Source organism: Aphelocoma coerulescens, chromosome 28, assembly GCF_041296385.1.
Source record: "Aphelocoma coerulescens isolate FSJ_1873_10779 chromosome 28, UR_Acoe_1.0, whole genome shotgun sequence".
NCBI classification, from domain to species: Eukaryota; Metazoa; Chordata; class Aves; order Passeriformes; family Corvidae; genus Aphelocoma; species Aphelocoma coerulescens.
This window is the reverse complement of record NC_091041.1, coordinates 2,104,974-2,128,585: the sequence shown is the minus strand read 5'-3', so window position 1 is coordinate 2,128,585 and position 23,612 is coordinate 2,104,974. Positions and strand designations below refer to the sequence as shown.

Sequence of the window (23,612 nt, the reverse complement as noted above, 5' to 3'; positions counted from 1 at the left end):
AACCTGTATCCTCAATTCATAGATCTATTTATTTGTGGACATAAATCAGTGATGAAACAACCCCCAAACACAACCCTTTAGGCAAGAGTTTTTAGCTGTTAGAAAACCCCTCCCACAACCCCTTTACATGAGAGGTTTTAGCTGTTAGAAAAAGGAAGAGTGAGAATTATTTTGCTCTGGTCTCTGCCACTCAGTCACAGATGACTCAGACTCGGGAAGAAAAGTTCATCCCTTTTCACAAAGACCAGAATTTACAAACAAACTTCCTCTGTGTGAGAACAGGGTCACTGTTTTCTCACTGCTTCGTGCCCAATTTCATCTTGCTAGAATGTTTGGCTGTAATGCAAGGTTTGAATCTCTTCAGGGGAAAATCCGAGTTGTAGCTGTGCTGCCTGTGTGTTGCTGTCAGGGCTGTGTCACCCTCAGGGATGTTTCTATGGAAAACTGTTGGAAAACCTGCCCAAACAGTGGCACTATGCAGGACACTTGGACTACTTAATTAACAGTAAAATTTCTTAGTGTTCCTTCAGCAACATCGCTGTTAATTAATTGGGGGCAAAGAATATCATTTTCACATGCAAAAACTGCCTTTGCTGCTCTGCTGTGTCCAGTAAGATGCAATCACAGAATCCTGGAATATCCTGAGTGGGAAGGGACCCTCAGGGATCATCCAGTGCAGCTCCTGGCCCTGCACAGACACCCCAACAACCCCACCCTGGGCATCCCTGAGAGCGCTGTCCAAACGCTCCTGCAGCTCTGGCAGCCTCGGGGCAGCTTCCCTGGGGAGCCCAATGGGACAGAAGCTTATGGAATAATGGGATAACGGCGCTGTCTCCTCAGGCTGTCCCACTCCCTGCTCCAGCAGTGCTCTTGGCTGACTCGCAGGAGGCCAAAGCCTCCCCTTAACCTCAGGATACTGAGGATGTAGGTTTGTCAACAGCTGCCCCCTGCCATACACTGGGGTGTTGATACTGATCCATTTCCAGCCAAATTATGCCTGGAAAGTGGAGATGCCTGGAAAGTGGAGCTTCTGTCAGCCTGTCCTTGCAGGGCAGCAGGATTGTAAGCTCAGGTCTGAACAGCTCAGTCCCTGCTCTTACCTGTGTAGCACACCTGGACAGGATGGGTGTAAATCTGCTTCAGAAATTCCTGGTTTTGCCTTGTTCCCATGGGTGAGTGACCTGTTCCCATGGCTTGGAGTTCTTTGGGAAGCCTGAAGCTGGGGGTCTGTGGTGTCCATCCCTCTGAGGACCCTGGGGTCCCTGACCTGCCAGTCAGTGGTGGCAGTCACCTTTACACAGCCCTGCTGACAGAGGTGTGCCCAGCAGGTGAGATTGGGAGATACTGAAAGGAGAAAAACGTATTTAAAATCCCAGCCGTGTGCACAGGCAGCACTGCAAGGAGTGTACAGACCTTGGATTTGTTTGGGGATTGTTCAGCTGCTTGTTCTTCGTGCAGCATTTCCAATGATGGATTTATTGTTAATTAACCCTAGGATTAGTGTATAACTAATTTAATTGCTATATTTCTCCTGCTACAAGAGCAAGAAACACTCTTGAAAATACCTTCTGCATTCTTGGGCAACTCTGTTAAAATTCAAATAATTACTGTTCAAGTGGCACGGGTGATCTTTCTAATTTTTAATATCCTAGCATTGCCTCTCTTCTAACAGTTAATTATTTTCATAATGAGCTATGAATGGCACATATGCTAGAGGAGCAAATTAAAAGACAACAACCTGACAGAGGGGGAAAAGCTTCCCCTTCCAAACCTGGAGAGGGCACAGAGGTTCCTTTGGATTTACAGACATCAAACAAGCTCTGGGTTGATGATGTAACTTTGAAACAGCCTTTAAGAAAAGAGAGGCTTTGCATTCCTGCCTGCCTCTTCCAAGTGTTTGTTCTTGTTGGTCCCCCCTTGACTTTCCCCGTGGAATGTATAAGTGGAGATGGGACAGGGGTTTTTTACTGCAGCCAACTCGGCACTGGGAGCCTGCAACAGCCCTTGTTGGTCTCTTCTCCTGGAAGAGCCTCTGCTGGGGCTCCTGCTCCCAGCTCCTGGGAATTCCGTGGCAAATCCTGCTCTGGAATAAGCTCCTCTGTTGGCTCTGGGAGTGCAGAGTAGGAATTTTCAAACCAGGGATACCTGCAGGGTGAAATCAAGAGTTTTTCTGTCAGGATATCCTTCCGCTTCCTTCCATGTCTGACAACAACTGATTTTGGTGATTTTTTGGATTATCTGCTCATGCTGGGGGGGCAACACGGAGTCTCTGGCAGCTGAATCCACCTTCAGCTGGTGGCTATACCTGCAAATACCTCACCTTGGCAGTGTTCCCAGAGGAACACTGGAATATTTTCCCTTGGGTTCAAGAGTTCATTTCTACCCAAACATTTCACGCAGTCCTTGGACAGAGTAAGTGTTTCCCTTGCACAAATTGGTGCCAGTGAAAACTGATTTTCTACCTCCTGATACCCTCAGCTTGAGGTCCAGAGGACATTGCAGGGACCCCCTTCCACATCCAAAGCCACAGCTCCACTTGCTCCCAGTTCTGCCAGTTCATTCTGAAATAAAACCACTGAAGGTTTCACCGTGCTTCAGTTTCCCTTTTGCACTCCAAAGCCCCATGTCAGTAAAAGTTTTTGGTTACAACAGCATCAGTTGAGCTGGGTTGTGAGGTTTGGGGTGTTTTATAAAAAAAAAAAAACTAGGGAAGTGCACTTATAGAAAATAGTGTGGGTTTGATCAATAGTGGGTATTGGAAGTTTTCCATCTCCTTTGTGCAAGATTGCAGGAAATAACAGCAGTAGCAGAGCGAGACATTTCCTACCTGTGAGCCCAGAGGTGACAACATGAACTACCAAACCCCAGACCAGATCCCTGGGGAGCTGGAATGCCTTCAGGGCAAAGCTCAGCATTGATCAAATTAAAGACAACACCTCCACCCTCATGGATCTTAAATCTTTCTGAACAAAGCAAATGTAACCCAGCACCTACTGGCACACCTGGCTCTTGGAAATTGTTTCTAGTTTCTACGCCCAAGTTTGGACAATTTGCACCCCATTGTGGGAGTGTGGGCTTCCCTCTCATCCGTGACATGTCTCACATCCTCCCTCAAGCTCCTGCTGCTTTCCAAACGAGGGAGTTCGAAACGAGTGAGCCCTGACTTAGGAAAAAAAAAAAAGGTGATAAGTGATAACCAACCATGCGATGTTTAACAGGGCAAGTGCTGGATCCTGCCCTGGGATGGGGCAGCCCTGGATGCAGGGACAGACTGGGAATCAGAGGCTGGAGAGCAGCGCCGTGGGAAGGGACCTGGGAGTCCTGGTCGGTCCAAGTTGGATCTGAGTCCCCGGTGTGTCCTGGCAGCCCAAAGGGCCACCGTGTCCTGGGGGGCACCAGGCCAGGGAGGGATTGTCCCGCTCTGCTCTGCACTGGGGCAGCCTCACCTCCAGTGCTGGGGGCACTCTGGGCACCACAAGATCAGAAGGGTCCAAAGCTGTTGGAGAGTGTCCAAAGGAGGGACACGGAGCTGGGGAAGGGTCTGAGGAGCGGCTGAGGGCACTTGGCTCGTTCAGCTGGAGCAGAGGAGACTGAGGGGAGGCTCCTGGGGGCTGCAGCTCCTCCCGAGGGGAGGCGGAGGGGCAGGGGCTGAGCTCTGCTCTGGGACAGGGACAGGAGCCCAGGGAACGGCTGGAGCTGGGTCAGGGCTGGGCATGGAGCTCAGGGAAAGGTTCTTCCCCCCGAGGCTGCTGGGCACTGCCCAGGCTCCCCAGGGAATGGTCCCGGCCCCGAGGCTGCCAGAGCTGCAGGAGCGTTTGGACAGCGCTCTCAGGGATGCCCAGGGTGGGCTTGTTGGGGTGTCTGGGCAGGGCCAGGGCCAGGACTGGATGATCCTTGTGGGTCCCTTCCCGCTCAGGATACTCCAGGATTCTAAGTTACTGCCAGCTGAGGACTGGAGGAATCACTGGCTATTGACGCAAACCAAGTTTGATGTCAGACCACAGCAATGGCTGGAGAGAGCAGACGCACTCCTATGTGGACACCCCTGCTGTAAAGTCCGACACTGATCCCTTCCCGGCTGCTGCTCTAAGCAGGATTCTTAACAAAAATCTAACATATCATTCATTAAAGGAAAATTGATTCCTCTGACTTGCTTTGGGAAGGAGGCTGCCTTGCAGTGTTTGGTGTTTTCCAGCATGTGGATACTGGAATGGCGAGGGACACGAGCTGCCGGAATTCAGCTGCTGGGTGGTGCCTCATTCCCAAAGCTGGGGTTCCCAGGTGGGTATTCCTTGGCAGCGGGAGGCAGACACCTCTCCTGGCGGTACCACAGTGGGGAATTTGGCCACTGCAGCTACAGTAGGTGTTGGTTTACACGCTTTCCTGAAGAACTTTTCATTGCTTTGTCTTCACTCCAGCTCCTCGTGTGCAGATTTTCCTTTTTTTTTTTTTTTTTTTTTTTTTTTGGGGGGGGGGGGGCGTTTTTTTGGTATGCTGCTGTTGCGCGGCACGAACCCCGCGGACCCCCGGGGGCAGCCCCAAGGCGAGGGCCCGGTTCTCCCCCGGGGCTCCGGGCGGGTCCGCGTCCCCGGGGCGCGGGGCGGGGCCGGGGGTCGCGGGGCCGCCAGAGCGGCCGAGGCTGGCGCGGGGGAAGATGCCCAAAGCGGCGCTGCCGGGACACCGGGGGGGCCCGCGGCGCTCAGCGCTGGGGTAAGGCCGGGACCGCGGGGGTTCGCCGGGGGGAGCGGGGCTGAGAAAGGGGGGGGTCCCACGTGGGGGTGGCGGGGGGAGGGACTATATGCGGGCGGAGGGATCCGGGCGCGGCGGGCGGTGGGAGGCGGTTCGGTGGGTGGAAGGGGCGGGCGCGGAGCGGCGGGGGCGGGCGGAGGGAGCGGCGCGCACCGGGCGGCGGGAGCGGGGCCAGGGTCCGGCGGCGCCCGCGGGAACGGGACCGGGAGCGGGACCGGGAGCGGGACCGGGAGCGGGACGAGCCGGGGCCGCGGCGCCGCCTCCCGGGGGCAGCGGGAGCGCGGAAGAGCCGGCGGCGGGAGGAGAGCGCGGCGGCCGGGAAGAGCGGGAGGCGGCCGGAGCCAGGCGGGAGCGGGCCGGGAGGAGCCGCCATGGAGCGGAAGAGGTGGGAGCGCTCGGCGGGGCCGCCCCGGGCGCGGGGGGGCCGCGGGAGGCCGGGCCGGGGCTGCAGCCACAGGTGGAGGGGAAGGGAGCGGGGACCTGCCCCGGCGTAGCCGCTGGGGGGGTCGGGGATGCTCGGCTTCCCCCTCAGGGATGGGGGAGCGCCGTGAGGAGCCCCCCGCGTCCCCTCAGAGCGGCTCATGCCCTGCGAACGCCTTGGGTTCTTTATTCTCAAATGAGCAGCCGGGGTGGTGTTTCTTCTTTCTCGGGGCTCGCTCTGCTGCTTTTTGGGTGTACTTAGGAATTTTGGGGAGGGAGCGTCGGCTGCTCGCGGTGGTGGCCCCGGGGCGGGCTCGGGATGCGCCTTCCCGGGAGTGTGGCTGTGGGGGAGCACATGGCCCGGGAGCTGGAGGGTTTCTATTTATAGCCCTGCATGGCTCATATGGCTGTAGGTGGCCATATGGATCCTCCCCGCACCCGCGGGCTGAGGTGTGAAACTCGGGTCCAGCGGGAGCTGGGAACGCAGCAGGAGTTGTCCCTGTGTCCTCACCTGGCCCTGCTTGTCGGGAAAATCCATGCCATCAACTTCTGCATCTGTCACAGAATCCTCACAGGATGGCATCGCATTCCACCCCCTGCCATGGGCGGGGACACCTTCCACTGTCCCAGGCTGCTCCAAACCCGGTCCAGCCTGGCCTTGGACACTGCCAGGGATCCAGGGGCAGCCACAGCTTTAGCTTCAGGTTTCATTTTTAGAATCAGATTATGGTTGTGAGAAAAGGGTGAGTGAACCAGAAAATGCCATCTTCGAGAGCATGAAGCTGATTCTGCTGCTGCAGCTCGGGGGCTGAGGGCAGGATGAGACCACCACCAGCAGCAGCTGAAAGCTTCAAAGATCCCTGTTTTTCCCAGAACTTGTTTGTAAAGTTGTAGTGTCAGAGCTGAACTTTAAAAAAAAAAGGGGAGAGAGGATAAGTAGCATGTTTTTATTCCCAAATTATTATGGGTTTTCCCTTTGTATCAATTTGGACAGAGATCAAAGGTAGAATAGAGCTTTATTGCGCTAGTTTTTGGTTTCTGTTGCATTTTGCATTACCTCAGAGTGGCAAATACAGGTGTGGCAGTTCAGTAATGCCTGTGCAAGTTCTGCCTGTTGTTTACCTGGGTGATTGTTCTGTCCAGCTCCCGGGGATGTACAGACACAGGGGGGGTTTGTGGAAAGCCCCCTGTGAGATGTGTGTGTGAGCCAGTCTCTGGCTGGAAATTACACCTTCCTCGAGGTGTGAGTACCTGGGCAGGTTTTTAAAACCAGTCCTCGAACCTCATCCTTAGGAGGGTTTCTGACTGATTTGGTGGGACCTGTGGGTTGGATTCGGAGTGAGCAGGAAAAATTCAGGATTTCAGGAAGAAAACCGTGTCAGGGATTTTGTCAAGGTGGCAGAGCTGTCTTTGAGAGAGTTTTGGCTCTCTTCAAACTCAGGGTTCCACACGGAGGAAGGAGAATTTAGTGCTGCTATGTGGGGCTCTTTTCTTCAGAATGTTTTTCTCCTGAAGGTTTGATGACCAAGTGTCAGAAATTTGGGATCGCTGCTTGTCTCTGCCTCAGGTTGTTGACATCACTGTGCTGGGAAACTTCACACTCTTGTGTGAAACTTATTTTGTTGAGAATTCCTTACCTTTGCAGCACAAATGTAAGAAGTTGGAAGGGAATGTTTTTAACACTCCCCCAAGGATATTTTGATCTTTTCCAAAAAAAATTGTGGAGCAGAATGCTTTTACTGAGTCTGTACTTTGCTTTTCCTCTGGTGCTCTGGTTTGCCTGCATGGAAGCTCATGATTTCTTCTCCTGAGAAGGAAACGGCCTCAAGTTGCACCAGGGGGCGTTTAGGTTGGGTATTAGGGATTTTTTTTTCATGGAAGGATTAGGACAGGCTGCCCAGGACAGTGGTAGAGTCATCATCCCTGGAAATGTTCACAAAACAAGTGGATGTGGCACTGGGGGACGTGGTTTAGTGGTGAACACGGTGGTGATGCTGGGCTGATGGTTGGATTTGATGATCTTAAAGGTCTTTTCCATCCGTAACAATTCCATGATGCCTGAGTTGAGCCCTACAGAATCTTCTGGTTGTATTTGTGTTTGTCCCTGTGTTACAGAGCTGCCACTTGGGCTCTTCTTTAGGGGTGTGATGCTTCTGGAAACTTGGGAGATTCTGTGTGTCTCAAAGTGCTTTGTTTGGGGTTTTGGGGTTATTTTTTTGGTATGGTTGGAGTCCAAGTTGCTGAACGAAGACCCCCGCACCCTGTTGCCCTGCGGGGCAGGGAGCATCATCCCTTGGGAGCGTCATCCCTGCCACGTGCTTGGGACAGCCCCGGTGGGAAGGGACAGGTCGGGTCCCCGAGGCTGCTCCAAGCGGAGCCCCGGGATGGGGCTGTGGATGTGTGAGGGTGTGGGGTGGGCTGTGGCAGCTGGAGGTGTCGCCCACCTGGTCTGGCATGGTTTTATGGCTGTGCCAGCCCATCCCAGCATAACCCAGCTGGAGCGTGGGACCCCGAGGCAGGGCTGGGTGTGGATGCTGCATCCAGGGATAACGTGAGGATGCTGCGAGAGAGACACTGACAGTGGTGGGTTGTGCGGTGTCCTGGGGTCCCCATCTCCCTCGGAGCACTGTCGGGGGGTCCTGCAGCCCTCCAGGAACCCCTCGTGCCGGGATTTGCCTGGAACAGAGCTGGGGAGAGAAGTGAGAGGAGGGAGCAATGGAAAGCAAGAAGGAGAATCACTTTGTGTTCTTCCCCTGCCCCATCCAGCGAGGAAACGAGGCTCTGAGTGTCTGCTTTCCATGACCCTTTTCCCCTGGGTTATTCCTGCCTCCGTTTCTTCCCGAGGCAGGCGGTGGCTGGGTTTGCTCGGGGTTTTTTTTTGTCTTTTGTCCCTTGCTTCCCAAGTTGTGCAGAATCCTGTGCAGGATAAATGGGAGAGCGGAGGGGAGGAGACTGTGATGAGGGAGGAGGGGAGAGGGCCTGGGCAGCCGCTCTCTCCTTAAGGATATAAGGCAGGAAACAAAGGGTGAGCTGCACATGGAGAGCAGGGGCACCTGGCAGGCCTGGCCCTTCAATAGGCTGCCCCGAACGCGGCTTAATCCGCACGGAGAAGTCTGGGAATGAGAGCTGGGGGTGGCTCGGGGTGGGTCCCAGCAGCCAGGTCTGTTTTGTTAGCGGGAGCCAGGCGGGCCGAGCGATAAAGCCCCGGAGCTGCTGATGGACGAGCATGTAAAATCCTTTGCAACTTGTAAACTCCTTTGCAACTTGGCCGTGTCCTTGCCTTTCACACTCGGGGAACTGTGACAGATCCTAATTCGGGAGCCCGGGATCAATCCGGGCTCGAAGCGTCGCTGCCTGGGGGGGTGTTACAGAGCAGAGGTTGGGGTTTGCAGCTTTGTACCAATATGTCTCGTTTCTGGGCCTCTTTAAAATCTCTGTGCAAAACCAGGAGTGCAGGAGGAGTGGAAGGAGGTAAATTCTGTGTTTTGTGACATTTAAAGGGCGCCTTAACAGGGCTCAGAGTTCCGTGATGTCGGGGGAGTTTCTGTGTGTCCTGGTGTGCAGCAGGAATCCTGCTCGAGGTTTGGGTTCCTCTGGCTCCCCCCACACCTCTGACCCTCCCAGGTGTGTGTGGGTGCCCCAATGTCCTGCATGGTCCTGCCAGGGGGTCCCCAGGAGCTCCAGGGCACCCCACCCCTTCCTTTTTCTGTCACCTTTTGGTCATAGCTTTGCTCCCTGATCTGCTGTTGTCCCAGAGAGCCTGGGGATGATCCTGCCTTTTGCAAGACCTAATCAGAATAAAAGTTTTTCTTCTGAACATTTCAGTGCTTTTCCTTTGGGCCAAGCTTCCCCAGGAAGAGACAGGACTCTCAGTCACTTCAGGTGGGTTTTTTGAGACTCTGAGCAGCTTTTCAGTTCTTCATTGCAAAATGACCACAGCACATACTAAACACACAGAGATGGAGGGCTCTGTTCACTTAAAATCCTGTCTTTGACTGTACTGACTGTTCTGGAAGTTACTCTGCACTTAAATGCATTATTTTTAAACCTGCTAAGACACTAAACCCTAAATTGGAGCAGCAGATCTTGGAAGAGGAAGCAGTGCCATGTTCTTCATGCAGCAGGAGTTTCTCTTCCTGGCTTCACTGGCAGTGACAGCTCTGTCCTTAAGCTGCTGGAGTTGGTTATTCCTCTCTCTGGATTGAGGCAAATAACTCCCTTTATAGTTTGAAAAAGTGATTCACAAATCTGAGGCTGGACACAGGCTCTGTTCCTGGCTTCTTGGTCCTACTCTGTGTTGTCTCCTGACCCAAGTGCAGCTCCACAGGGTCCAACTGAGCAATAACCAGTGAGGGAGTGTTTCCTCCTCTCCCTGCTCTCCAAAGATGGATTATTTTCCTCAGCTGGTTCGTTTGCATGAACACTGGGCTGTGTGAGCAGTGGTGGTGGCAGGGAGGAGATCCAGGCAGGATAAGCAGCTTGGGAGCAGTTGGAGCCAGGAGCTTCCTAAGCAGATGCTGTGTGGGATGACCACAACCTTTCAGTCTTAACTCCTTTGAGAGACTTCTCCAAATTTCAGTTTTAGTATAATTTATATGAAATTTATCTCAGTTTTTGGAGAGCTTTTAATACTTTGATTCTTTCTGGGTTTAAGGGGTTTTTTATATTTTTTTTTTCCTGCACAGTCTGACTTGGCCTAATTGCTTTGTCACTGTCCTATACCAGAAATTCTCTGCTTATGCTGGTTTTCCCCAAACAAAGCTTCAGGGCAGCAGACTAGATGTGAAAATAGACTTTTCTTCTGTTTTGTTTTGTCTCTGTTAAGACCCTGGTGAGGTTGTCAGTATCTCACCAGTGTAAGATAAGGTGGTAACTGTCATTTTTGCTCTTAAAATGCCTTCCAGCCCATTAACCTGTGATAGTGTGATGGATATACAGGGAATGAGCTTCTCCTGGATGGGAGCTAGGATTGAATATGCAAGGTGGAGCAAACCAGAAGTGAGAGTAATTGAGGGAATAAAGAGGTGTTATGATGCTCACTGAGAAGGTGAAGAATACTTGGTGCTTACTGTCTGTACAGTCCTACACTGCAGCATAGCACACTGGCTTATTTTTGCTTTATGAATAAAAAAATAGCTTATGATGTTGGATTACTTAAAAAAAACCACAAAAAAACTCCAAACAAAACACCAATAAAGAGTTGGAATAATTTGTGCCTACTCTCCAGGTTGAGTCTTTGTGGAAACCCAGGTGTTACAGAAGAAACTCTCTTCCCTTTTGCCATTAAAGGAAAATGTTCCAGGTTTTGACCTTTATCTTTGCATCACTTTGTAATTCTTTGTTTTGCAGCTTGTCTGCAGTTAACTTCTGCTTTTCTCCTTTCCTGAAGTCTTCAGGATGCTACAAAAGACATAGAATCAAACCTGAATGTGCTGTTCAAGGGGCAGGGAGAGGAGACAAAGGAGCATTTGTGGTGCTGGTCAAATGCAGCAGTCCTGGGAGAAGAAATTATACTTGAAAATGGGCATTTACTATGAGAAACAACTGAATGAAAAGTGCATATGTGCTGAGATCCCCCCTGATGGTTATTGTGTGAATTATGCTACATGTGTTTACCTGATCTGAGTCTTCCTCTTGACATATAAAAACATTTTAACTTAATTTGTCTGTTCCACACGAGGAGGAGTTAACATGAAAGCAAAACCACGCATTTTAGAGTTGAATGGGAGCTTCATTCTTGAAAGTTCAGCACGTGTTTTTCAGGAAGGAAATAAAAATTCTCTCTCCTGAGTTGCACAGACGCTGCTGTGGAAGTGCAGAGGCTTTTGGTTTCCCTCCATGGCTCTTTGGTGTGTTTTTTCCAGCCCCAGTGGGAAGAAGTTCCGGAGCAAGCCGCAGCTGGCACGTTACCTGGGCAGCTCCATGGACCTGGGCACCTTCGACTTCCGCACAGGGAAAATGCTGATGAACAAGATGAACAAGAACAGGCAGAGGATGCGCTATGACTGCTCCAACCAAGCCAAAGTAAGAGTGAGAGGCAGTGGTGCTTCCCCTCCCTGCTGTGGGACTGCCAGAGCAGTGTCTGGGAGAGAGGGGAAGTGAAGCATTTCATAACTGAAGCGTGAACTTGGAGTTGTGTCAGAACAGCTCTGTTGGTGGGGGTTGGACAGATCCCAGGGGGTTGGTGCCATGGAGGAGAGTTGTGGTACTGCTCAGCCTTCTGTGTAGAAGGGTGGGGAAGAGACTGTCACCTTCCTCAGTTCCCAGCACAAGGAAGGCATTGACCTGTGGGAATGAGTCCAGAGGAGCCCCTCTGCTCTGGAGCCAGGCTGGGAGAGCTGGGGGTGCTCAGCTGGAGAGGAGAAGGCTCCAGGGAGAGCTCAGAGCCCCTTGCAGGGCCTAAAGGGGCTCCAGGAGAGCTGCAGAGGGACTGGGGACAAGGCATGGAGGGACAGGACCCAGGGAATGGCTTCCCAGTGCCAGAGGGCAGGGCTGGATGGGAGATTGGGCAGGAATTGTTCCCTGGGAGGGTGGGCAGGCCCTGGCACAGGGTACCCAGAGCAGCTGGGGCTGCCCCTGGATCCCTGGCAGTGCCCAAGGCCAGGCTGGACACTGGGGCTTGGAGCAGCCTGGGACAGTGGGAGGTGTCCCTGCCCGTGGCAGGGGTGGCACTGGATGAGCTTTGAGGTCCTTCCCAACCTAAACCATTCAAGGATTCCTTGATCCCCCTCCTTGGAGTGTGAGCTCACCTCTGGCATGATCTCCTCCAGATCCCCACATGTCCTGGGGCTGTGCAGCAGCTCTGCCCTGCCCTGGCCTTTGGTTTAAGAGGAGAGAAGGGATGTGGGTCCACAGGGATGAGGAGATGCTGCAGCTCCTGCCAGTGACTCCCTGGAGCTCTCCCAGGCTGTGCTGGTGACTCAGCTTTGGAATTGATGGAAGGGGAGGTGGCATTTGGGGCAAAAAGCAGGAGAGGGAAGAGGACTGTGGGGCCTATTTGTAGAACAAAATAAAAGATTCTCTAGCTGGTAATTGAGATTGTTGAGGTGTAGTCAGGGTGGCAGTGGCAGGCTCCCTGTCTGGATTGTCCCAAGTCATTCCTAAGCATCTTCATCGGATGCTAAAATCTTTCCCAGAACCCCAAAGCTGCTGTCCATGCACCTAAACACCAAATGTGGAGAAGGTACAATGCTCATTTTTAAAATACATCAGCCAGTCAAGAATCATCATCACGAGAGTGCTGGGAACATTTCTTGCAGCCCTGGGTGCTGCAGTGATATTTTGAGACCTGCCTTGAGGCAGAGACCAGCAGCTCACACACCTCTCAGGCTAAAAATTCTGCCCAAAACTCTCAATAAATGTACAAATGTTATCACTGGCTTCTGAATGGATTAGCACCCAGATGGTTCAGAATTATATTTGTCCTGAATACATCTTTTCTGCATCTCATGAATAAATCTGTGAAGCAGAAGTGGTGTTTGCATCCCCGAGAACAAAGTGTGTCCTACAGCCATTCCAAGAGTTGTGTGTTAGATTTTGGGGATGAGGAGCAGTCTTCCTATGCTCTCCCTAACAGAAAATGCAGTTGTGTAGTGCAAAATTGATTATGAGCTTCATTAAAAGCTGAGCTTTGTTCAGAACCAAAGGTAAAAAAAGGGATTCAGCCTCCAGCTGTGTTGGTTTGTTTGTTGGTCACAAGTGGATTTAAAAGGAATGGTTTGGAGTGGTTTCTGGATTCAGAAAGCAGCCTCTAAATTCCTGTCTGTAATGTTTTTATTTTTTAAAAAATATTGTGTTGTAATCCTCTGTTTTAGTGATTACACGTGGCTTCTTCTGACTCCTAAAGCCATTAAAAATGGGAGTAAAACTGATGTGTATGAACTAGAATGGGAGGAGGCTGCTATGTTAAACAGAATGAGTGGAAAACTTTGATAGGTCTAAGGCAAGATTTGAATTTAGTTATGCATTTTTAGCAGCCTAACTTGTATAACTTGAGATCAGACAAGATTTCAAGCCCAGGAACTGTTCCTTGCTGCACATCTTCGTGGCTGTAGTAGCATTTCAGCAAATTGAAACTATTTTTGTGGGCTTTTCCTTTTCTTTTTGTTTGAAACAGGGCAAGCCTGATTTGAACACAGCCCTGCCTGTGAGACAGACAGCCTCTATCTTCAAACAGCCCGTCACAAAGATCACAAACCACCCCAGCAACAAGGTGAAGAGTGACCCCCAGAAAGCTGTGGACCAGCCCAGGCAGGTAAGGCTGAGAAACTCCTGGATTTGCTACTGGGAGGATCCCAAAATAATCTGCTTTAATTGTGTGATGCTGAACAAATACTTCCTGGCAGTTCCTGATCTCTGACACTTCAGAAAAACCTGGTCTTTCAGGAGCAGTGGCTTGCAGTGCCCCCAGCTCGTACATCAGAACAAACCCCATTCCCAGTCTCTAGCTATGGGCTCTGTGCCCTGGGATTTATAAACTCCAGCCTTTGGCTAGATCACAGCTCTGGTGTAGCTAAACTTGAATTTCCTTAATGCTGAAATTAAATGTTATCTACAAGATGATTCAGACATTGTAACCACTTCAGGGGACGCTTAGGTTTAGAATCACTGTCAAACGTTGTGATTGTGTAAGAATTGCATGTTCCATTAAATCCATGTTCCTGCACAGACCCCATCCAATGTGATGTTACTCTGCCAGTAGAAGATCATACATTCACTTAGAATGTCATTATTAATACAAAATCAAAGCGTTTTTCTTATCATAATGTGTATTTGCAAGCAAGAGAACACACCAAAATTAAAGGAAAGGGTGCTCAGGACAAGGAGAGGACCTGGTAAAATTAGCTGTACTGGTTGGAACACTGGCAGCCTTTTCTGAAAACTTCAAGAACCACATTTTGAAGGCAGTTTTTAAGAATTACATAAACCTAGTTCAACTAGAACCTCCAGGTGTGAGATAGAATTTACCTGAAATGGACTTGGGTGGGATTTTTTGGTGGTTGGGGTGGGTTTTTTTCTGTTTTTTAAGCAGGCTGGCAGGGACTTACCATGGTTTCCTAGGGAAGTAGAACCTGTATGTTCACGGTGTTGTTGCTATTCCTGCAGTTTTTATAGTTAAGGCAGCAAAAGAGAACACTCAAGATAAAATGCCCTCTCCAAATTCTGAGCTGGATTTGTGTTCCTGTTTAAGATACTTTACTGGACTGCAGAATATTCTGATTTTTGCTCAGCAGACTCCGGGTGTTTCTGCAAAACTTGAAAGCAGTGCCAAGTCCCATCGTGCACTGGCTTAAAAATCACAGAATCCCAGAATTCTTGGGGGCTGGAAGGGATCTTAAAAATTATCCCATTCCACCCTCTGCCATGGGCAGGGACACCTTCCACTATCCCAGGTTGTTCCAAGCCCCGTCCAACCTGGCCTTGGGCACTGCCAGGGCTGGGGCAGCCACAGCTGCTCTGGGTAACAAGAAAAATCAGCTTTTTGAAAGGCTGGAGAACAGGCAGCCTGTGCTTGGGCTGTGCCCTCATTCTCCTTTTTGGAAAAGTCACGTGGGGTCAGTTGCACTTGGATATTGACAGGCAGGAAAAGGGGATGGGATGTGCCTGGAGTGTTTGAGGTGAATTCTTGATTTCTCAAAACCTCGATAAAAATGTGGTTTTTTGCAAGATAGTTGATCCTCCAGCTATTCACTGATCACTCTCCTGCACCAGGTGCAGAGTTGAAGGGGTAGCAAGGTGATGTATTTGGCCTTCTACCAAACCAGACTTTCAGGTGCCTTTAAGCTTGGGGAGAGCCTGTGACTCAAAATCTGGTAAAGAACAGACACAGGGGAAAGGACTAAACTGCTGGAGAAGAAGAAAATAATAATTTACCTTGAATAGAGTTCTTGCATTCCTTAACTTTCTGTGGGATATGTAGGAGAGAAATAGGGTGTAAAAAAGGCTGTCTCATGCTGTGGGCTTGTAGCTGAGGTCAGCAAGCCTGGCCTTGCTGCTGCAGCTCAGAGCAGGGAAGGTACCAGGCCCTGGAAGAAAAGAGAGTTTTTCAAGGCAGCAAACTGGGACAGAGGAGTTGTGGGGCTGATTGGCAGCGAGGATTGTTCCTGCTGTTGGATGTAGCACATCCCTTCTGTGGTAAATCCACACTAAACTGTCCCCAGCACTGCTGTTCCCTCTCTGCACAGGAGCAGGGATTTTGTGGAGTTGTCAGTTCTGTTTCTGGTTGTGCCAACAACCACCAGTAACCACCTGCTTTGACTGCAGCTCTTCTGGGAGAAGAAGCTGAGTGGACTGAATGCCTTTGACATTGCAGAAGAGCTGGTGAAAACAATGGACCTTCCCAAAGGGCTGCAAGGTAATCAGAGGGTGCCCCTCACTTAGGGCTGGCATTTTGGCACCTGGCAGCAGTGAGTGAAGGTGCTGAGGGTGAGCTCCCTGTTCCCAGAGCCTGGCAGGGCCGTGGCCATTCCTGCAGCAGCAGGAGCTGTAGTGCTTTGCCTGGGGGCTCCAGTGCCCTTTGTTCTGAGGAAACACTGAAGCAAAGCTTCTCAGCTTTTGGGGGGATTCACCTTCCAGAAACAGCAGAGTGTCCCAGAATGCTGTTTGGGTTTGGGTTGGAAGGGACCCTGAATCTCATCCTGTTCCACCCCCTTCCACTGTCCCAGGCTGCTCCAAGCCCCAATGTCCAGCCTGACCTTGGACACTGCCAGGGATCCAGGGGCAGCCCCAGCTGCTCTGGGCACCCTGTGCCAGGGCCTGCCCAGGGAACAATTCCTCCCAATCTCCCATCCAGCCCTGCCCTCTGGCACTGGGAAGCCATTCCCTGGGTCCTGGCCCTCTGAGCCCTTGTCCAAAGTCCTTTTCCAGCTCTCCTGGAGCCCCTTTAGGCTCTGCAAGGGGCTTTGAGCTCTCCCTGGAGCCTTCTCCTCTCCAGGTGAGCACCCCCAGCTCTCCCAGCCTTGTTCAAGCAGAATGGAAGCATCTCCCCAATTTGGTGGTTTTTATTATCTTTTGGTTGTAACAGAACGAGGAACTGCTCTAAGCTTAAATACCCTTGGAGAGCTGCACAGGTGCTGTTGGAAGCATTTAGGTCTGAGATTTATGTCGTGTGAGCTTTCAAACTGACAGCCTGTGCTTTGCCATTAAAATTTCATTCCCATTGTCCTGATTTCCCACTCCCTGCCTGGGGCAGTGCTGCTTATGGATTTCCCTCCCCCTTGCAGGGGTTGGCCCCGGCTGCACGGACGAGACTCTGCTCTCTGCCATCGCCAGTGCCCTGCACACCAGCACCATGCCCATCACTGGCCAGCTCTCTGCAGCCGTGGAGAAGAACCCTGGGGTGTGGCTGAACACCTCACAGCCTCTCTGCAAAGCCTTCATGGTGACAGATGAAGATATCAGGTATGAAGTAGCACTTGCTGTCCTGGAACCAGGTTCCTTATGCTCAAACAGTGCTTTGCTTTTCTTTCTAAAGGTCTGATGGAGCATTGTGGTTTGGGAATTAATTTGAATGGCTCTCTAGCAATAGAGTAGACAAAAGTTGTCACATTAAGCTGTCATGTGCTTAAAGCCCATTAGTTTTCATTTTGGCCATGCTCAGGTACTCTGGAGTTTCAGGCTCACGATTGTTTTTCATGTCAAAGTTTCCTTTTATTGACAAAAGTGTCTGAGTTGGGGTAGCCTTGACTGAGGCACCTCAGAGCAGAGATGGGATTGGAGAAATCCTGAACAGTGGGATTGGGTTCTCTTCACCTTCCTCTGTGTCAGTAAATGAATTAAATAAAATTTATGGATTGACCAAATGCAAGCCCTGCCTGCTGTGGCGGCAGGGAACAAAGATGCAGTTTATTCTGCTATAGGTTGCTTTAGTAGTGAAATATTGTTAAATCAGGACTGGTCAAACTCAGCTTTAAGCTTTTGATGGAGAACTGAACATACCAAAGGCCTGCAGAATGCAATTTGCATTCATTAAGTGTTTAAAGGCAGTCCTTGCTTTGACTGCTTGATAAATCTTTTGGAATTGCAGGATGACTTTTCTGTGCTTGATTTAGACATAAATGACCAGGAAAAACAGTCTGTTTATAACTTTGATGTCCTGTGGCTGAGCTGAAATAGGAGCCCCATGAGCCACTGATTGTTGATCACTTCTTTGCTGTGACTTTGACTTCTTAGGGTTGGGGCTCAGAAGGAAAATGAGCAAAAAGAAGTGGCCTGAAACTTAATTTTCTCCAGTCTTATTTTTGAAAGCCTGTGCAGGGTAGGCTGACTTGTTAGATATTAGTACTAGGAGTTAAAAATTAGCGATAGGCTAAAGAAAAAAAAAGTCAGTTGCCAGATGAGCCAAACTTCAGCCAGAAATCAACAGGTGCAGGACTCATGATAGAGAATACTGGACAAATTTTTAAAGTGTTTTTCATCTTCACTTCCAGTACAATGCCAGGCGGGGCTTCTTTGGTTTTTTTTTTTGTTTTACAATGGAGTTCTTGGAGGCCTTTTGCAGTCCGTGCTTGTCTGGTGCTGGAGGGGACTGGAGACTCTTTTCCCTTGGCAGAGGCAGCCTTGGGGGCTGATGTTGGGTGTCCCTTGTGTTGGGCAGGAAGCAGGAGGAGCTGGTGCAGCAGGTGAGGAAGAGGCTGGAGGAGGCCCTGATGGCCGACATGCTGGCCCACGTGGAGGAGATTGCCAGGGATGGGGAGCCTCCCTCGGAGAAAGAAGGAGCAGAGGAGGAAGGAGAAGAAGAGGAGGAGGAGGAGGAGCAGGACCATGACCAGGAGATGGAGAATGTATAGTCCAGGTAAGGTGATAGTGCTGTGTCTCACCTTAAACACTGGGGACAGGGAGGTTTTTGGGAGGAATCTTAAATATTGATGAATCTTTGCTTTTTAGGCTGTGCTTTGAAAGGTGTGGTGGCCTTGGGTCAGGAACGGGGAGGTGGGTGTGAGACCCCACCTGCAGAGCTGCTCCAGCCCTGGGGAACAACATCAGGAGCACGTGGAGCTGCTGGAGCCACTCCAGAGGAGGCCACGGAGATGCCCCAAGGGCTGGAGCCCCTCTGCTCTGGAGCCAGGCTGGGAGAGCTGGGGGTGTTCACCTGGAGAGGAGAAGGCTCCAGGGAGAGCTCAGAGCCCCTTGCAGGGCCTAAAGGGGCTCCAGGAGAGCTGCAGAGGGACTGGGGACAAGGCCTGGAGGGACAGGACCCAGGGAATGGCTTCCCAGTGCCAGAGGGCAGGGCTGGATGGGAGATTGGGCAGGAATTGTTCCCTGGGAGGGTGGGCAGGCCCTGGCACAGGGTGCCCAGAGCAGCTGGGGCTGCCCCTGGATCCCTGGCAGTGCCCAAGGCCAGGCTGGACATTGGGGCTGGGAAGGGTCTGGAGCACCAGGAGTGGCTGAGGGAGCTGGGAAAGGGGCTCAGCCTGGAGAAAAGGAGGCTCAGAGTTCAGCCCCAGCTGTCTCAGCCTGTCTCCATAGGAAAGGTTCTCCAGCCCTAGGATCAGCTTAGTGCCCTCCTCTGGAGGCTCTGAGACAAGAATCGAGAATGTGGTTTGGGGGAAAAAAGGAACTTTTTAGGATGAATAGCAGAAGAGCTCCTTTGGAGGGAATGGGGATTTCAGGTAGGAGGAAGATTGATTTTGTTAAGCAATCCTTGAAGCCTGAAGGTTGATTATAATGTGTGATCTGCTTGGCCTTTGGGAGATCCCATCTTATACCTGGGCCCTTTTTTCCCCATTTTCCCATATCACCAACAGTAGCTTTATTTGGACAGTGAATACCTTGAATTCCTTTCTGCTGTTGAGGTCTGTCAGCAGGCAGGAGCAGAACAAACTGACTGCTGCAGGTGAAATCCAGGAGATAAGGACATGGATGTGTTGTGACAGGGGGATTTCTTCTTTTAGGAAAAGATATAAAAGTTCTTTTTGACTTGCAAGTTATTTTTTTCCTCTTTCAGGGAGTTCCATCAGAGAATTCCCAGTATAAACCCACTCAGCAGGGTCAGCACAACCATTCCCAGAGCCAGGAGTGCACCACCAGTCCAGCTGTACCCCAGAGCCTTTGGATGGACTTCAGGAAACGTGGAAGCTGAGGGTTCATTCATTGCTGGGGACTTTGGCAGATGGAACTTGACTAAACTCTACTCCCCTTCCTTTTTCTAAAGGGGTAGGGTGATTGGCAATGCAAAAGTGGGAGGGGATAAAGGAATATCACATGGTGGGAGGGAAAATCCTAGGAACTGAATTTGCTGGCTCTTTTTTTATTTCTTTTTCTTTGGTGTTATTTTTTGTGGGTCAGTGCTGGGTGATAACGTTTTTAAGCTTTTCTATCAAAGTACTTTTAACGACCCACAGAAACAATTTTCTCTCTAACCTGAGGGAGGGAGATGCTGTTTCACTCCTTGGCTACTCTGCTGTGGGCTACCTGTTTGTACCTGACTGTAGGGAGGTCATTTCATGTCGTCAGTGGTTCATTCCATGTGTGAATTCCAGTCACTGAATTGCCATTTCCTCACAAGACCACATTGGTCTTGGAAGTGTAGTCTCAGAGCTGAGCTGCCAATGCCTCTGCCACCTGAGCTTGGGTGAGGAGGGGAAGTTGCACTCGAGGACTTGGGCTGCCAGCTCTGGGAATTGGGGGTTTTGGTTATTCCACACCACGGTTTGGATACAGAGTTGTGTGTGTCCAGACATCCTGAACAGAGTCTTGGAGGCAAATATACCCAGCCTGGGGTATATTTTACTTGGGTTTAAGTCCAGTCAGAAGGACTTTCTCAACTGGGGATGGAAGGATGACTCATTTCTGACTGATAATGAGGAAAACTTCCTCCTTTTTCTCTTCTGGTGCCAAGAACCTGCCCTCTGTTCCTCTGTGTGGAGGGAAGGGGATCCATTCCAACAGGTGTGGCTACACACCTGCTTTTGTTGTGCAGTAATGTTCTGACCTCTTTAAAAAAAAAAAAAGGAAAGGAAAAAGGTTGATTTTTCTATGATTGATATCTAAAAAACGAATTTAAAGCTTTTTATTAAGTATTGAATCTTTCTTATTTGCATGTGCAGTGAAGTGACCAGCATTTTGTGTCAAAATTGGACTGATGTGAAACCTGCCTTAATGTGTTTATAAGTATTTGGCTTCACCATGGGTACCTTGATTGATTCCTCAGTCTCTTCCAGTACATCTTTGAGCATATTGGGGTAACTTGTGGCTAAAAATTTATTTCTCTGGGAAGGGAGACAAGGAGAGGGGAGGAAAATGAGAGTTGATAGCTTGGGGAATGCGTTGACTGGGTTGCAAAAATTATTTTAGTCTTAGGGTATCCATTGCATAATCTGTGTGTGGAAGTCTCAGCTGAGAGAACACTACAAAGTGGTGGATTAAATGTTGTGCCACCAACCAATTGTACAAGTTGTTGGTATCCCATAACTTGGGCAAGAAAGTAGCTCCCAGAGCCTTTATTGTGTGAGAGAGATTAGCAGGGACAGCCAGGGGCCAGGGAATTACCTTGGGGAGTAGTGCAGCTTAGTGATCCCTGAAAAATATCCCTTGGCAAAGTGATTGATCCTGTTCTCACTCTTTTCTTAAAGGTTTGAAAACACAGACTTGGTTGATATTGCTCATTTGAGTACTGCAAGGAGACTGAATTGTACTTTGCTGCTGCTCTGCCAGGTGCTGCTTTGGGGAGCTTTACCTGGCACTGCAGGCAGCAACCATTATTTTCCTTTCTGAACAGTCTGTTACAGTTATTACTCTGTAAATCTGTCCTCTTGTAAGTCATGGTGTTGAATTAAATGTTTCTCACAAAGAAGAGGTTCTTCTAGTCTGCCTCAAGCCCTTACCTGGAGTTTTGTGCTCTGCCCTTTCCACTTCTCCCAGTGGAGGTGCTCTGGGGGTTCTGTCATGGGCTCCACGCTGAGATTTGGATCTTGAATCGGGGGAATGTGGAGGAAAACTTGAAGAAAGCAGTTCATTCTTGCTGCAGAATCCTCTCCTGTGCCCTCAGCAAGGGAGAGGCTGCCAGGGTGTCCCATCTCTTGGGCAGGTTGGTGATAGAGTCACAGAATTAAGGTGGGAAAAGATCTTTAAGATAATAAAGTCCAACCATCAGCCCAGCACCACCACATTCACCACTAAACCGTGTCCCCAGGTGCCACATCCACACTGCTTTTGAATGCTGCCAGGGGTGGTGACTCCACCACTGCCCTGGGCAGCCTGTGCCAGGGCTGGGCAACTCTTTCTGTGAAAAAATAAATAAATACAATTCCTACTATCCAGTGTAAAGCTCTCCTGACTGAACTTGAGTCTATTCCCATATGGCCCTTTGAAGCTCAGTGCCAGCAGTTCACATCCCACACCAGAGGTGTCCTTGTGGCCAGAGCCATCTTGTTCAGATGCTGTGTCTTTTTTAAAACTTGTTTCATATCTGGTGGTGTCTTCATCTACTTTTACTTGAATCTAAACCTACCCTAAGTGTAGGTAGAACCAAACACCAGTGATTGAGATCTTGATACTCGTATTTTGACACGCTGAATATTAGGTTTAAATTGCTGCCAACTCTTTTGTTTTCCCCCCCACTGCTTTCCCTGTCCAGCTCTCTTCCCTTCAGTTTACAAAGTTAATTTATGTTTTCATTGATACGGAGGAGTTGCTTGTGTAAAGTGCCAGAAAGGGGCTCAGGACTCCTCTCACAGCCAAACAAAGTCAAGTATCTTTACGTGCTCACCAAGGTAAGGAAAACAAGTGTTTCTTTTCACTGACCATGATGTCATTTTCACATTGCTGCAATAACAACTGGATTAGTTTGTCTTATCTCAGCTCTGGACATAACTGACAGGCATAAAGTGTCTGCCATCATCAAATCTATCCCCAGGGTGGAGAAAGCAGCTTGCTTGAGGTATAACTTGTTAAGCAAGTGATCAGTAAATAATGTACTTAAAAGCAGGTGAGTGGAATTGGGGCAAAGCTTGTATTTCATTAATTAATACTCTCTTCTACATAGGATATTGGTGGCTACAGTTCTTTCCACTTTGTTTTACAAAACTTAAAGATTTAAAGGGAATGTCATTTTCCTGCTCTTTGGGGAGTGTTATTTTTACTGAATTCTAGCTGGATGAAATTTTGTGCAAACCATAGGATGAATTGGAATGGATATTGGTGCAGTCTGGATTTGGCCAGCAGAGCTCTTGGAGGTGGTTCTGCCCAGGAAAAGTTGGCTCGATTCACATCTGAAATTGAACTTGCTGAACTGGCTGTTGAGCAAGGAAAGGGAGGAGTTGTGTTGCTTGTAAACTGAGCACATCAGGAAGGGAAGACAGTCAGGGATGACATGGCTGGACTCTGGGAATGCAGGCATGTTAAACCCTGCCTCGGGAGGCTCTGATGTCATGGCCGGGAGTTTGGGTTGGAAAGGACCTTAAAGCTCATCCCATCCCACCCCCTGCCATGGGCAGGGACATCTTCCACTCTCCCAGGCTGCTCCAAGCTCCAATGTCCAGCCTGGCCTTGGGCACTGCCAGGGATCCAGGGGCAGCCCCAGCTGCTCTGGGCACCCTGTGCCAGGGCCTGCCCACCCTCCCAGGGAACAATTCCTTCCCAAGATCCCATCTAAATACTCATTGTTGCTCTGTGGGATATGAATGAAGCAGGACACCTGGAAGGACTCCTGAGTCATGTGCTTTTGTCTTGCTTTAAGGAGGGACCATTCTGTCTGGACTGATACTCCGGTCCTTGGAAAGAGCGTGGGATAATGTGTTTAAAGGGGGAGGAGGCAGGAGAATGTTTAATGAAGAAAAAGTAGTATTTTTGGTAATAACTCTCCAGTCAGGAAATTCTAGTTAATTGGGATTATGTCCATGAGAACAATCTCCAAGAGTCCAGATGCCCATGCAAATACTTGGATAATACCACTTCTTCCCTATCACATAAAATGCATATTCCTAGCTGTTGTCACTTGGAACAGGAATTTCTGCATCCCCTGGAGCTGCTCCAGACTTTGGGGTCGGTTGAGGTTCCCGGTGTTGCCTATTTTACCTCCCTGCTTTAATGAAACACAGACACGGGAAGGTGGTGTCCTAATTCTGCAGCACAGAAAATAATGTCCTCTATGGGCTGTAGTGAGCTAAAAACTTGGATTTGTTCTCAGATTAGCAGGGATCAACTTGAATTAATGAGGGAAAACCTTTCTCCCCCTCCTCCCCAGGCTGATCCCGTGAGTAGCTGGAGTGTAGGAGAGAACAGCACAGAACAGTGTGTGCTAAATGGTATTTACAGTGACAGAACATTTGGGAGGGTGGGGAGAGAAAAACGTTTTGAACTCCAGAATGACCCACCAAATGCACTTGGAATTGTCAGGGCATTGCTTAGCAGTCCCATTTAGTATTGCTAATTTCTTACCAATACCCGTAATTGCTGCTGACTAACTAACACCACTAACTACTAGTAAGGAATAACACTGACCT

General features: G+C 50.0%; 1 protein-coding gene across 2 annotated transcripts; it reads left to right on the top strand.

Moving 5' to 3' along the window:
* Positions 1-4,933: 4,933 nt before the first annotated feature.
* Positions 4,934-20,962, top strand: MBD3 (methyl-CpG binding domain protein 3). 2 transcript variants are annotated; one of them, XM_068997198.1, is made up of 8 exons: positions 4,934-5,134; positions 8,995-9,051; positions 11,034-11,193; positions 13,286-13,423; positions 15,433-15,523; positions 16,392-16,569; positions 17,765-17,962; positions 19,115-20,962. In XM_068997198.1, the coding sequence occupies exons 1-7, from the start codon at positions 5,121-5,123 to the stop codon at positions 17,955-17,957; spliced, it is 831 nt and encodes a 276-aa protein (XP_068853299.1). In that variant the 5' UTR covers positions 4,934-5,120; the 3' UTR covers positions 17,958-17,962; positions 19,115-20,962. The 2 variants fall into 2 exon arrangements, with proteins under 2 accessions (XP_068853299.1, XP_068853300.1); XM_068997199.1 differs by lacking the exon at positions 8,995-9,051.
* The last annotated feature ends 2,650 nt before the right edge of the window (positions 20,963-23,612 follow it).

Coding starts and splice junctions, on each gene's coding strand:
- MBD3 (XM_068997198.1), top strand. Junction 13,424..15,432: donor CTGTGGACCAGCCCAGGCAG/GTAAGGCTGAGA, acceptor CTTTGACTGCAG/CTCTTCTGGGAGAAGAAGCT. Junction 16,570..17,764: donor GTGACAGATGAAGATATCAG/GTATGAAGTAGC, acceptor TGTGTTGGGCAG/GAAGCAGGAGGAGCTGGTGC.